General features: G+C 42.0%; 1 protein-coding gene across 1 annotated transcript; it reads right to left on the reverse strand.

The window, feature by feature from the left end:
* Positions 1-5,310: 5,310 nt before the first annotated feature.
* ALDH5A1 (aldehyde dehydrogenase 5 family member A1) lies at positions 5,311-14,338 on the reverse strand. Its single transcript, XM_061346383.1, has 10 exons — positions 14,036-14,338; positions 13,718-13,801; positions 12,516-12,686; positions 12,125-12,241; positions 11,569-11,712; positions 10,555-10,698; positions 9,550-9,708; positions 8,821-8,990; positions 8,022-8,080; positions 5,311-7,871 (listed from the first exon to the last, which is right to left on the reverse strand). Exons 1-10 carry the CDS (start codon positions 14,336-14,338, stop codon positions 7,666-7,668), a joined length of 1,557 nt encoding a protein of 518 aa, XP_061202367.1. The 3' UTR covers positions 5,311-7,665.
* Positions 14,339-15,143: the final 805 nt, after the last annotated feature.

Consider the following 15,143-nt stretch of genomic DNA (forward strand, 5'->3'; position numbering starts at 1 on the left):
TAAGGCTGTTAGGGCTGAACTGAAGAGTATCTATCACGTGCCCAGCCCTGCATTTCTCTGGAGAGCTGAGTGTGGCTGCAGGAGTTATAGCGGTGGGAGAAGCTGTGAAGAGCTAAAAAAGGCTAATGCAAGTGTTTTCTGTGTTTTTTCCTGTACCCACCAGCAAGATGCAGTATAAATGGTGTGATTTGCCTTTTTCAGAAGCCAAGTTTTAACTCTGTGGGGGGGGGTTTTAGGCTATTTATTGAAAAAAATCCAACTTTATCTCACCTTCCCCGTTCTTGAGTGTGTGAGTGTATATATATTTTTAAATAACTTGGTCAATAAAAGCAAGGTCAGCTTTTGATGTCTTTCAGTTTCTGCTCCAAATGTGTTAACATAATGTATGTGTAAACACATACAGTGTATACTTTTAAGCATTCCTGAAGAAAGTTAAGGCCCACTCAAAACACTACTTTTGTTTTCTTTTTCAAATTGGAATGTTGGGCTTAATCCATTCCGTACAAATTCCAGAAATGTCCTAGAAGGAATTACGTTCCCAGAAACATGGATTTGAAGCAAAAGAGTTGCATAAGGAACCACAGCTTTTTATTGGCCATGCTGCTATTAATGCTTCTGCTAAATACTGTATCCAGTGTGCCTTTATCTATAAACTTACCTTTTAGGACATGTCAGTGTAGTCAGCAGCATCCTTCAGTTTTGTGAAGTCAGTCACTTGTACTCTTGAGTTTATTTTATGTTTCTAAAGCTGGTGCTGAAGCTTAGTAGGTTGTTCTTTCAAGAAAAACAAACTAAAGGCAGATTCTGTAGTAAAGCAACAACAGGACTCATAAACCTGCTTTCCTCAATGCTGCAGAATTCCCTGGGCTGTTCCTCCTCACACACAAACACACTGTGGGGCTCAGATCTTTGGATTGGTGGTAAGCTCATGTGCCATGAGAAAGTACACATGATTTGGCTATTTCTCGCTTCAACAAATCAGAAACATTAAACCAATTTCCTATAACCAAGGCCCTAGTTGCTTACTAAATTCTGTTCTCTAGATGATGCTTTGACATCTTGGTTGCTAACAATGTTTTAGTTATGTTTTGAAAGTTGAATATAGTTTATTTTTGAGCTGCTTCTAATTCTACTAGTTTGATCCTTTCATGTCCTTGGAAGGAGAGGTGATTCTTACATAAGATCAGGCTTGCTCTTAATAGGAAACTCGCACAGAAGTTGAAAATAATAGTTTCTGTGTTTGTGAATTTGTGATATCATATTTGTGTCACTGGGCCAAGCATGATTTTGTCAGGACTCACGGAGAGATTATAGCAAGCCTTGCTTCTTGATTCCCTATAATTTTTATTTCTAGAACCGTTGTTTTCTTGCAATATGTCATGTCATAGCTGGAGTGAAAGGGTTGGAAAACAAGCTGTCAAGGTGCAAATGCAGTGATGGGAGTTCTGACACCCAATTCTGGTTTGGGTTATGATGGGTTTGAAGCAGGTTCTCAGTCCTTATGTTTACTTCCACATACTGTTTTTCTTCATATACAGAAAGAGTGCTGGCAGATTCTTTGTGAAATTGGGATTGGATATTCCCAACAGTCTCATTTGCACTTAAAAGCAGAGGAGAACAGATATAGCTTGTCATATATGGGTCAGAGTCCACTGTGGTGGACATAGCTGTGCTAAGTTAACAGTTGGACTCGATTAAAGGTCTTTTCCAACACAAACTATTCTACAGTTCTGTGAAAATAAAGAATATATTCAGTTTGGAACTGGTAAGATACTGCCTCTCTTTGAAGGCAGGCAGTGTGTTGATACTTGAAGTGCCTCATAGCCTTGGAGTAGGCACTGGACTTCCATTTGCATCTTGTGTCAATTTATACATGCTGATCCATGCACAAGCAGAGATTGTCCCTCTGTGCAAAAGAATTGTCCTTTGTTTGCATTTTAAGGAATATATATTGGCAACATATTTCCTTACCATTACTGCCTGAGGCATTAAACAGGTTCAGTACTCAGCAGTGTGTATGCAGCGTGGAACTGCCATGCTGGGAATGGGTCATAGGCCTGTGTTTTTAATTTTCTTAACCAAAATGCTCCACAGTACAAAACAAATTTACCTTGGTGAATCTGCCGAGATGCACATCCAAATTCTCTGGTCTGTGGTTCAAACTTTCAAGTTAACTGAGCAGATTGTTTAGAAATTCAGCAAAATGTGAACAGTCTAATTTACATGTTGCTAATTTGGGGAGGGAAAGAAAAAGATTGTTCTCGCTTCATGTGTAATAATAACACTTTTGCAGCTGTGTCCTTTAAATAAACAGTCTTAGTGTCCTTCTGTCAGATGCATCAGATACAGGTACTGTTTGAGCACTTGTGCTGTCAGCTGTTTTCTTATGATGCTATTCTTATGATGCTAATTTTCCTTTTCTTTCTTGGTCTCTTGTGGGCAAACAGAAGTGCATACACATTCAAGGAATTTAGGGTGTGTGCTCCGCTCAGAGTGAGAGTGAGCACATGTGTTTTCTATGCTGAATTTGAATTTCCTTAGACAGTTCTAATGTTCTTGAAATAACTTGAGTGCTTAGGCATATTTCCTGTTCCTGTTCTAAGCCTAAGGGAAACTAGTTTTGCCCCTCAATATACTAATAATGGGCCGCAGTCAGCTGGAGCTTTCAGGCGGTGGTAATAAAGCAACAGCTACTTTAGTCTTCTGAGCTATTTATGAGGTTTGAGAAAGGTAACCTTTCTTCTAGAAGAAGGGAAATGGGATAGTGAGGTCAATTAATTTCTTAATCTTATCTACTGCTTCTCATTGATCACTAACTAGAATACAAATCCTGTACTTCTGCAGCAAAGGAGAACCCATTTCATATAACTTTTAGGTCCCGAACTCCCCAAGGCAAGGGATTAAACCCTAAAGCTTAGAAATACCCTTCAAAAAAAGGAAGAAAAGGCAAGTAATTTTTTTTTCCTTTTGCACAGGCTACAAATCGAGTGCAGATGAGCTATGCGTCAGTAGTTTGTCTGTATGGAAGTGCTTCCCCCTGTAGGTGGACGCATGAGCTATTACAGAATTTATGTTAGGAGTCTGTTTCTAGAAGATCCTATTTATTGCAAATAATAATGTATTGTAACTGGAACCATTTCTGAGCTGAAATTACTGCATTTATGTAACTATTAATAAAGTTTTGTCTTTCATTCTAGGAACTTGTCAGGTACTCTTTTAGACATAGTCTTCTGCATTGGACTTGACGCTCAAATCGGGCTAATAGAGATAAGTTGTATACCATAGCTTGTGTCTGTATTTAAACATAAAAGGAGTGCTTTTATGTTCCTTTCTACTGGCAAAAGCAAACCAGTGTCTTTTTTTCAGACAGGTAACATAAGTCAGTACATTAGAGAGCAGAAAAAAATTACTGTAGTTTACAGTAGGAGTTTTCATGTGGTGCTTGTCCTTAACTTGGTTTAATTGGCTGTGTGTAAATATTCACCAGCTGCCATGCCAGGTGTGGTTATTTTGCAAGTTTTGTGGCTTATTCTGTAGCAAATACAGTACTTGAGTATTTGTGAGTATAATCACTGCTGTTAGCTAGGGGTAGGTTATGCTGCCTGTTTCAGACCTGGAAAAGAAAAATCCATGCATCAGTGTGTATGAAGTTTGTGCTAAATTGTAATAAAAGGTACTATGAGATACAAGTGTCTTTCTGTAAGGACAAACATACCCATGAAAGCAAGAGTAGAAGTTTATTTGGATACATGGTGTCACAGTCTACATGGTGCCTCTTAGGTTCATACCTGACTCTTACAAGGGAATACTGGCTGCTGAATAAGCTGGTAAGGTAATGCATCATTTTTTATTGACAAATGGCAAATCTGTCTGTTTTGCCCTGCATTATCCACTTCAGTCAAGCAGTGGCCTTCCCCCTCCTCTCTAAGTAGGTTGATGCAAGCTTCTGGGCTTGTGCAGCAGAAGGTAATTAGTGATTCCTAAAAAACTTAAGCCAGTTGTGCTAAGTAGCTTCAGCATTCATTGATAAAGTGAATAAACCACCAACTTCTCATGTCTTGGAAGGCCCTAGGCAAAGAGTTTTGACATTGAAAACACTTTAAGCAAACATTAAGATTTAACTTGGAACTTCTGAAGACCATACTTAAACCTTCTCCTTTAAGATGGCCCAATCCTTCCGTAAGCAGTAGGGCTAGAACAAAGGGCATAACCAGTTATGGTTATGACTCTGCCAGTTACAGTGAGACAGTAACTTCAATGCCAAGTGAAAGGATGGAGCTTCTTTTACTTACAGGATTGACCAACTCCCAGCATGTGTCTGATTGATTTAGAAAAGTAAAAACTATTTTACTCTGTGAAAACCATTTAAACTGCTGTTTATGTTGTGAGTTAATTATGAAAGCATAAAAGATGTCTAGAAATGCCCGTGTCTGGGAAATGGATAGGCCGCAAGAACAGTAGCCTGTTAAAACATTTCCTTGGTCTTGGTGACGAGATAACAGTGCAAGCTGCCAGCTACTGCAAACAAAATTAAGTACTAGATGTTGACATACTTCTCAGTAAGACTTACTGTCTATCTTCACTGGTATTGGGTTAGTGTTATTAGCATCAAAAGCCTCCCTCACTGGCACTTTGACAGCTTAGGATACAAATAGACAAGAATTACCCAGTGACATGCCAAAAAACGTTTATGCAGTAGCTGGAGATTTTCGCCTATTTAAATTAAAAATCGTAGTATCTAGTAGAACAGGCAAGTATAGCTTCTTAAAAAGTTTTATACAAAGAGGACTGGGGGTCAAACAACAGCTGTTTAAAGGGTAATAAAATGGAAATTGACTAAGTGAGGTCAGAAACCAGAAGATGGTTTCTGAGGCTTTAGAACCATATTAACTGAATGGAAATAGCACAGCTCCCAAAAATCTATTTTAAATATTAAGAAATGAAATAATTATGCAAGTAATCATATCATGAAGGCAGGGGTAGGCACTCTGATCCACAAAGCCTTTATCTTGTGGTAAAATGTGTGATTTAGCATAAAAAACTGTCATACAAAATGACTGATGGCATATTAGTATGTCAAAGTAGTGCCATCTATTTGATTTAGATTCAAGGGACTGTAATAAAGGTAACAAAATCTTACACCTCAACCCAAACCATTCTGTGAACATGTGGATGCAAAGAGGTGTCTTTTTCCAGTGCTGAAGCCGGCAGAACAAAAAAAATCTGCCAATATGAGAAACTGAACTTAATGTGGCTGCTGTCAGTTTGTCATTTCAGCATTGAATAAGGTAATAAAACCACACAGTCCAATACTTTTACTGAAGTTATTTATTAACAGAAAATATTTTTCCATCACAGTTTTAATACCCAGAAATTGCTAAACTATCACAAGTGTAATCAACATAACTGAAGTGTGAGAATTCAAGTATACGTTTTGTTGAAGAATCACAGCTTTTGTTATGAAGACAAGTTTATTCTGTGCTTAACTGATGTAGACCTTGCTGACAGATGGATACTATGCTAGAATACAACCACAATCCAATCCAGCCAAAGGTATTTTTAAAGTTTATTACATACCTTATCTTTAATTCTGGTTTGTGCTTGTTATCAGGCATAGTAAAAGGTATTATTTGCTAGGAAAAAAGTAAACATTTACTCATTAACAGTGCTATTCTCTGAAAAGACATCAAGTTTATAAATGTACCAATGCATCAGACCAGTAACTTTGCAATGAAGAGAGCAGTGGGTTAGAGTGTATCCTCCAACTGCACCGTCCCAACAAGTAGACCCACATTTATGACTGCACTGTCATAGAGCAATCAATGAAATAACCTTAATTTTTATCTTACACTGCAGTTCACAGGCAGACATATTTTAAGTCTGTGCAATTCACTATCTTAAGTGTGCTTTTTTTGGTGCATTGGAAATTACCAGAAGGGCAGTTAAGTGTCCTTTAACCACCACCATCGTTGGCACGATGCACAAACACTACTGACAGACAACGTGCTTCAGACCCACCGGGTCTCAAGCGTTACACAAATGTAACCATAAAAATACTTAGGAAATAATCAGTAGCAGTCAATGCCACCTTATGTGCGCTTTAAAAAAAAAACCCTGTGAAACTCAGTCGTGGCTTGCCTTCCACCTTACCCAAGTCTTGTTACCTGGTGCCTCCTTGCCTGATTGGACAAAATAACCCATTTCATAAGGTACATTCATTAATGTAGAGAAAGAAGAGTTCAGCTGCCTTCTTTCCTTTATTTTTAATAATTAATGGATTAACCCCATTAAATAAATTTAACCAACACAGGAAACAAAATTTACTCCCTGTAGCTTCTGCAGTGCTGATTTATTTGCCAAATTAACACTGCTCATTTTTCAAGTGCTTCTTTTGACTTCCATGAAAAATAAAGTTTAAACAGCATTGTTTGTTTCATATTAAGGAAGCTTTGCATCATCTTTTGAAGATGACAAAGTGGTAAGGTGATGCATAGAAATCTCACCTTTAATCACTTCTACTTAAATCTTTATTAGCCCACAAGTTAGCCAGGTTTAAAGGTTTTTAAGCCTTCCTCCCTAATGGACATTCACCTGTGTAACCACACACCCAATTCAAGGCACAAAGTCCATAGGAACAGAACCATTTATGTGCTCATGTTCTTTGGAGGTGGTGAGTAATGTTGCTTTAGATGCTGAGGAACACTTACATCAGTAATACTACTTCTACCCAAGGATAGTCACATTCTTATCATGGAAGGGAGTCTACCCGTATCATCATGTCACCACTTGTGCTTCCTTCACACAGCCCTTATAGTGTCACAATTATGTAAGTTATTCCTGCAAGTAAGCACCCCATCTTCCTCCTGCTATGCACAAAGCCAGCAACTCCTTGTCCCTCCTCGACTGTCCTGTTCTCAGGGCTGCAGGGGTTCACAAACGTCAAACAAAAGTTGTATTTGATCCCAGGTGTGTGCAAACTGTTAGGCACAAATTACAGCTCTTTGCTCAAAAGCCCAAAGCTGAACAGCTGGCAGCTTTGCAACTAGCATTAACATGCACTGAAAAAGGTGTCTGTTCACCTGTGTGGATGCCTATCTGGAGCTAAAATCAATTCTTCACCCTTCATAAGCATCAGATTCTCTCACAATTAAAAAAAAAAAAACAAACCCAAACAAAAGGCACACCTGTCTCTAAAAGCAGGTCCTATAACCACGTTAGAAAAGACAAGTATGTACACAAAATTCTGAAGGGAGACTGTCCTCCCCAAAGCCTCCAACATCATCACTGAAACATTAGAGGCAGTAGAAAATGGTCGTCTAGTTTCTCCTTGCCATAGGTTTTGCTCTGTTTTCATTATGCACAAGTCTCCCAAGTCTTCCCAGTCACACAGGGGTAATCAAAGAATAATGTATGTGCATTCTTCCCTACTCCTTGCTGAAAATTACAGACACTGTAATCACATTACTGAAAACCAATGTATAAATAAAGAGCATGTGAAAACATACGGCAGCACAGAATACTGTCAATATCTCTACACATACGGAACAGGGTTGCTTAGTTTCAAGGAAGGTAGAAGTTGCATTCATACACGTATCTGGTTCAAGAAGCTTATTAAAACTACAGCACTCTTTTCCAAACTGTTGGGATTGTGCTTTTTGAAGATTTTTATAAGCCTCCAATGCAGACATACTTTATTTCTAAATATTCATCAATGCCATATTTTGAGCCTTCTCGCCCTAAGCCAGACTGTTTTACCCCACCGAAAGGACTCTCCACTGATGAGATTATGCCTTCGTTAACACCAACCATTCCAACTTCCAGCTGTTCCGCAACCCTCCAGATCTGAGCTGGATCCTGGGAGTAGAAATATCCTGCCACACAGAGATACAGGAATGAAAATGAAAACCAGGAAGAAGAGTTGGAGAAGACTCTGAAAAAGAGACTTCTTAACATCTGAAAGCATCATTCAGTGACACTAAAGTTCATAAAATTACAGAAACGCACATCTGACAGAGGCATACCTGCTAAACCCACATTAGCTGCGTTTGCTATGGCAATAGCTTCTTCTTCAGTATCAAATCTGTCAATATAAAGAGAGAAAAACCACAAATGAGGTCTGCAGTTCATCTACCATCTTGCTGACTCCCAAGCAGCAGCCTTACCAAATACAAGGTCAAGGTACAGGATTTTTCCTAAAGTGTATTTTAAACATCTAATTGTCACTTCGAAGCAGCGAAGGAGTTTCTACCACCTCTCTTCATTTAAATTGCAGGTAAGTAGGGTTGCCTTTATCTGTGCTAGATACTAATAGCTAAAACATTTACTTCACAGAGGGCAGCCCACCAACCACACAAGCACTCGTAACTATCAGAGAGAACCATATGTTCTTCCATCACATCCAATTGCTCTGGATGTAGGCAGGAAAGGTTTTAGGAGAGAAAGAGAGCTCCACGTGATCCTGCATCAGAAAGAATTTAGGACTAGCAAGTCACATGACAATCTGCAAAGTCCTGCCTCCTACTTCCTACCACAAATCATGAAGTTAATGAAGGTATTGCTGTATGTACCTTTGTTTAACTGCTGATACAATTTAAAAGTAAATAATCCTCAAAAACTTGCTAAAGAGATGCTAAAATTGGGTCAAGAGCAAGAAACGAACTACACATCCAAAGTAAGTTTCCATATGTGTACCCCAGTCTTACAAGACCTGTGTGACTGTAAAAAATACCTGTCGGTAAACTGTTGTTCAAACCTTATTTATTTAAAATAATAATTCATATTTTAATTGCTATTTTTAACCTGGAAAATTAATAATCTTACTTGATAACTGGTGCTAAAGGGCCAAATGTCTCCTCTTGGGTACAAAGCATTTTTGTTGTAACATTACTAAGTAATGTTGGCTCAAAGAAATTCTTCCCCAAGCTGTGCCGTTTCCCTCCAGTCACAATAGATGCTCCTTGAGAAACTGCATCATTAATGTGTCTCTCTACCTGAGTATGCAAAACAGAAATCTCGAAGTCAGCATCTGGGCATGTACAACAGTGTATTTCCCACTGAAGAAGTAATACTCTCTAGTATTAAAGATTTTGAGGAGAAGTTTATACTTTGCAGAAGACCGTTTGCAGTATTACTCAAAATTTCTCCTGAACGTTTATTTCTCTGAGTCCGACATAATTTCTGAGGGATAAATTATGAGCATGATCCTAGTTTCATGGATATCAAAGATTCAGCTTTTCACATTCACACTCTCACACTGTATACAATTTCAGTAAAAGTTCTTGAGAACAGCTAGGAAGTAATCAGGACGAATTAGTTTCTTCTAAAGGAGAAATCTTTTTTTCCCTTAACAGAAATAAGGGAGTGATATGTTAAGTGGCCACATCTGTTTTGTCTACAGGTATACGCTCTCTTGGAGGACAGAACTCACTTTCGGCTACACTGCAAATACATTCTAACAAAACAAGCATGAAAAAAGTGAAATATAAATCTCAACTTACTTTATAGATAATAGAAAGGAAATTCAGATGTGAAAAATGAAATAATTTATACCTTCTCCACTGCTTTTTCATTAATTAATGGCCCTTGGGTAGTATTTTCATCAAATCCACTTCCAACATGTAGTTCTCTCTCTATGGCTTTAGCAAACTTTTCCACAAATTTGTTATGGATTCCCTTTTGGACCAGGAAACGGTTTGTGCAAACACAGGTCTGAAAGCAAACATGAAAACCAGTAGTTTATCTTGTATTTAGTCTATCAATTAATGCTGTCCTTCATGCCACGTCTTCAGCTTACTACAGTGGTCCATCCTCTACCTCTTCTCCGTCATCCTAAACTGCTACTCAGCTTTGCCATTTCTTTCATCACTCCTCCCACTTTAGGAATACAACTTCAACAAGCTATCAACATGTGTGTGAAAATGTAAGTCACTTGAGATTTTGTGAGTTCTGCTCATGGATGAAAAAAGTTCCAGAATCTGCAAGATTCTTCAAGACTGCAAGATTCTAATTAGCAGTGCTGGACTGAGCAGCAGAACCTCAAATCACAGTTGGTTGGGTGAGGTCTTTTTTTCTAACTCCTTCACTGATCGAGTTTGCTTTCTTCATGGAATTTGTTTCTAAGTGTTTTCAGTGGCCTATTCATTTGTGCTACCACTCTGCTCTGACTGCATCTGCTTTGGTTGCTACAGTCTTAAAAGTAACAACTACTTGATCCTTCTATGTAGCAGCAGAGGTGTCTTTCATGTTAGATCTTATCCAGTCTGTGTTTGACCACAATTAATTAATTGTGGTGTAATTAATTTATTGCCAACAACAAAATGCTGACAAAATGCCTTATCACTTTTCACACTCTTGCAAGAGGTTCTAGAGATCTTCCTTCTTAGTGACAAAACTGTCAGCCTTGCTGATAACTGGCTTAAGTGCTCAAAGCCACGTGTGACTCTTCATTGTGAAGCGTTCTATGCTTTCCTTTTACATCAAATACCTTGTTTACAGCTTAAACTATAAGTACAACTCTTCACTTCCCATAAACAAGGGCAAAAAGATTAGTCTTACCTGCCCCGAGTTTCTATACTTGGAAGCAAGGGCTCCTGCAACAGCACGATCTACATTGGCGCTGTCAAACACTATGAAGGGAGCATGTCCTCCAAGCTCCATGGAAACTCGCTTCACTGTGCCAGCTGCATGTTTCAGCAGTATCTGTAGGCAACAGAGGAGACACAGAAATCTGTACCTCTACCAGATGTGAACTGTGGAATCAAGAGATGAAAAGCAGTGAAAAACTAACTGTGGCAGGGAATTAATCTGCATCTTCTCTGTAATGCTAGACCATCTGTTTTCTGCTGTGACAAAAACAAGGACTAATTTCCTTCATTAAAATCTTCAGAGATTGAATTCTGGCCAGGAAATACTGGAGAGAAGGATTTTCGTCAACTTTAGTTCAAGTCAGGCTTTTGTACACTAGTATTGTCATTGTTGTTTTCTCATTCTTTTTGGATAACAAAAATCTTGACTGCTCTTACAAAATTCTTCCAAGATCTGACAGAACTTGGTGTTAAGATTTTCCTCGATACCAGACTTTTTCATTCTGCGTACAACCATCCCATACAATCCCACCATCTTACAGCCACACTCTACAGTTGTAAAGCTTATGTCATTAGAGATGGTGGTTATGGCTTCTTGACTAAGGTTGACAGGTGAGATTCAAGGGCCTCACTTCTCTAATACTCCCTCTCAACTGCAGAAGCTGTTCCTGAACAATACCTTTGAAAATCTATTTCAGTGTTCTTACTAGTATGCTGTCACCCTATGATATGAAAAAATAGCATCTTGTACAGAACTGTTTATAATTTAATAAAGGCAGTTATCCAGACCTTGCACACAGGCATCCTTCTGTGAAGTACTGATACTAAAGTAAATAGGCAGTATCTCAAGAAGTACACAATTATTTGAACAATCTGTATACAACAGCCAGAAAAGACATCTCTGTATAAAGACACACACTTCCCCCCAACCTTTCCAGCATAACCACCATAATACTCTTCAAGGATATTCTGTGCACTTATGTACCTTTCCTGTCGCTGTAGAGCCAGTAAAAGATATTTTGGCTACCAATGGATCAGTGCACAGGACTTCCCCTACAGCTGATGTCTGTTGTCTGGAACAAGGAACAACATTATACACTCCTGCTGGAATTCCAGCTTGGTTTGCAAGCTGCAACAAAAGAAACACAGAATTTGCATTATCAGTGCATTTTGCACAAGAAATAGTCACTAATGTTTACCATTTCAAACAAACCAGTCTGTAAGTCAATGCAAACTGAAAGTCCACAGCACAAGTAACAGATGCCACGGCTGTCAAGAAAGCAGCCTCACTACAGTTTAAGCTGGCTGTCAGAGTAACCAAAGATAGATGTTTTTCTTTGCTAAATGGCCAGGTCCTCTTTGAGGCTCTAGACCATATTAGAGCAACTTTAAAAGATTCTTACTAAACTAAATCTCTGGATCAAGCCAACTTGCCCTTTCTTCATGTATGAAGCTGGCCAGAGGCATCTTCAAAGCCCATCTTCACTCCCCATTTACAGCTTCAGTCCACTGCTAAGGTAAAGCTTAGCATAAAAGCTCACCTCCCCAAGAGCTAATGCTGATAACGGTGTGTCCTCTGCAGGTTTCACTACTACTGTACAGCCAGCTGCCAGAGCTGCGCCAACCTTCCGGGTAATCATAGCGCTGGGGAAATTCCACTAGGATGAGAGAAAAAAGTACAATCAAACTTGGGGAAATTTTGCCTCTGTTTTTGCAGAAATAGCTAACTTTTCCTGTAATCCAGCAGATGTGCATTGTCCTAAGTGAACATTACAGAGAAGTACTGCCAATCCAGGAAGCAGCAAGTACAGGGCACAAATGAAACCTAATGGGTGTTTGCGAGGACTGGAAGAGCCACCGGTCAGCCACAGCCGCATTCTGCAGGCTGAGCTTAAAACCTTCCCATGATTTCAAAACGCCAGCTATGCTTACTGGGGTTATGATGGCTGCCACTCCTACAGGCTGTTTCAGCACCAGGATTCTTCTGTCTTTTGCAGACGCTGGAATGATATCACCATAAACCCGGCGAGCTTCCTCTGCAAACCACTCCAGAAATGAGGCAGAATACAGGATTTCACCCTGTGCTTCCTTCAGAGGCTTCCCCTTTGATTAGATCAATGAAAGAAACACTGTAAGCAGCAGATTGAAGTAATACAAAAAAATTCAAGTCAACTGAATCTGAAATCAGTTTCTGTTCTTTTTCAGAGTACTTTATAATCCCCTATCATGTACACTGCAATCTCCAAAAAGGACTGTATGATTGCAGCAGAAGTAATTGTGTGGCTTCAATACAGTCATTGTAGAGATAACATTTTGTATGCTGTGCCTGGATTCTGCACCAGCTACCAAGGAGAAAAATTACTGCTATGGCTGAACCCAGCACACCTGCCCAAGACAAGGAGGTAGAACACCAAATGTTGCATGTCTTCTATTACAAACTTAGCAGTTAGCTGCTACTAGCATTCCTAGGAAGATGAAGATCATGGCACAACAATTACAGGTTTATGCCAGGGCCATTTGTTTGGGGGGGTATTACTTTGGACTACCTCCAGGTCTGATCCTGTGGACTGAACGCCCATTCGCAGCTGGGACACCACAGAGGAGCTACTGAAGTATCTCCCACCACGGTTTCACCCAAAAGTCTGCCAACTGGTAAGACTGCTCTGCAATGCAACCCAAAGCACACTGAGTGAATTAAACTTGAAGACTTGCTTTAATAACACTGCAAATTTTCAAAGTCAAGGAAACCGAAAAAGCACATTTCTGCCATGAACACCGTGGTTTAGGTTGATGTATGCTTTTCTATACCATGAAGCAAAACATGGGTCTGATTCCTGCTGGATTGTTAGGTACTATTCTCATTGAAGTAAGAGACTATCCATTGACTTAATCAAGCGATGTGAATGCACACAATGTGTCTGGTCGGCTCACCCTCATGAAGTATTAGGGTGGCTAACCGATGAAATGCATACAGGGTGTTTTGACGCCTGCCCGTTTTGTTTCACTCCAGTGTTAGCATCAGTTTATACTTTATTTCAGTGCCGGCACCCGTGTTACGTTTCCAGGGAGGTTGAATGCGCGCATGGCGCAGCGCCCACGGTCAGAGGGGCAGCCGGCCCTGCTGCCCTACTCACGTTCTCGGCCGTGATGATCCTCGCCAGCTCGTCCTTGTTTTCTATCATCAGCTCGTACCATCGGCGGAGGCGCACGCTCCTCTCCTGGGGAGAGAGAAGGCTGTCGTGGCTGCCGCCGGCAGAGACGAGCTTCTCCGAGGGGTAAGCGAAGCCCCGGGCAGCCCCTGGGAGAGACCCACAGCCCGCCTGGGAACGGCTGACCCCGCTGCCCCGGACCTCCCGCCGCGGCCGCCTGCCGCCCCGGGCGGCGTTGGAAGCCGCGCTCTGCCCGGAGCTCCCTCGCTGCCCCGGCGGACGCCATGTTCCGCGCCCGCTCACCTTGGCGGGGAGGCGGCCCCAGGCGGCGCCGGCATCGTGCGCGGCTCGCACGGCCTCCCGCGCTTCGGCCGCCCCGCAGTCGGCCACTCGGCCCAACTCCTCACCGCTGGCCGGGTCCTGCACGGGGAAAACGGTGGGCGCCTCCACCCATCGGCCTCCCACCAGGCCGCCCCAGCGCACCAGGGAGGCGGGCAGCACCCAGCTGGTGCGCTGCCGAGCTGCCGCCAAGCCTGGCGGCCGCAGGGACAAGAAAAGGAGGAGGCGGCGGGTGGCGGCGGCCCGCTGCTGCAGCAGGCTCGCCATGGTCGCGCAGGGGCGACAGGCGGCGGGGCCCGGGCCCAGCCTGCCCGCGCCGCCCCGGAGGAGGAGCTGCGGAGGGGCCGAGCCAGATGCGGTTTCTCGGCGGGGCACAGCGGCAGGCGGTGTAAGAGTAGAGGGTGGCGTTAGGTCTGCTGTTGGAGTGGTGGGGGCATGACAGTTGGGAGTTTCTGCTTCCCGGAGCCCGCTTTCGCTTAACCCCATCGAGACTCCCTCCGGAAGGAGAGGGGAAATAGTGCTTGATGGCTTAACCGCAGGAGCACCGGCCTGCAGGAGGCTGTGGTCGCAGTGGGCCGGTGTGGCCCTCGTCTTCATCCAGCGGGTCCCATGATGGCATCGGTCATTCTGTGGCACGAAGGCTGTATGAAGGCGCTGCCGGGTGCCACCATGTTGCTGGGGACTGGCGTGGTTGTGCCACATGTGCCAGCAGTGCCATGGCATGGTGACAGGGTCAGACCTGGGGGGGGGGGGTGGCTGGGAGCTGCAGCACACCCAGCCTTTGCAGTCCCATAAAAGTTCATGGCGATGCCTGTGGCAGGAGTGCTGCCGTGATTTACCCCATCATCAGCTGAGGTTTCTGTCTGGGTATGACCCAAGCATATGTGTGCAATGTGCCACCAGCTCACCAAACTTAGGACTTCGTGTTGCCGGCAACTTGGGAGCTAGTGTGTTTCTAATAATTCTCCATTGGCAACTGGCTTTAGGTTTTCATGAACTCTGACGCAGTTGTTGTAAGGCAAGCGCACCATGAACAGAAAAGTGGGAGGATGCTCTTTGCCGTGCTTTGTAT

Source organism: Neopsephotus bourkii, unplaced genomic scaffold (assembly GCF_033783945.1).
Source record: "Neopsephotus bourkii isolate Nb327-2 ecotype Australia unplaced genomic scaffold, CSIRO-AGI_Nbou_v1 NB_272, whole genome shotgun sequence".
Taxonomy (NCBI): Eukaryota; Metazoa; Chordata; class Aves; order Psittaciformes; family Psittacidae; genus Neopsephotus; species Neopsephotus bourkii.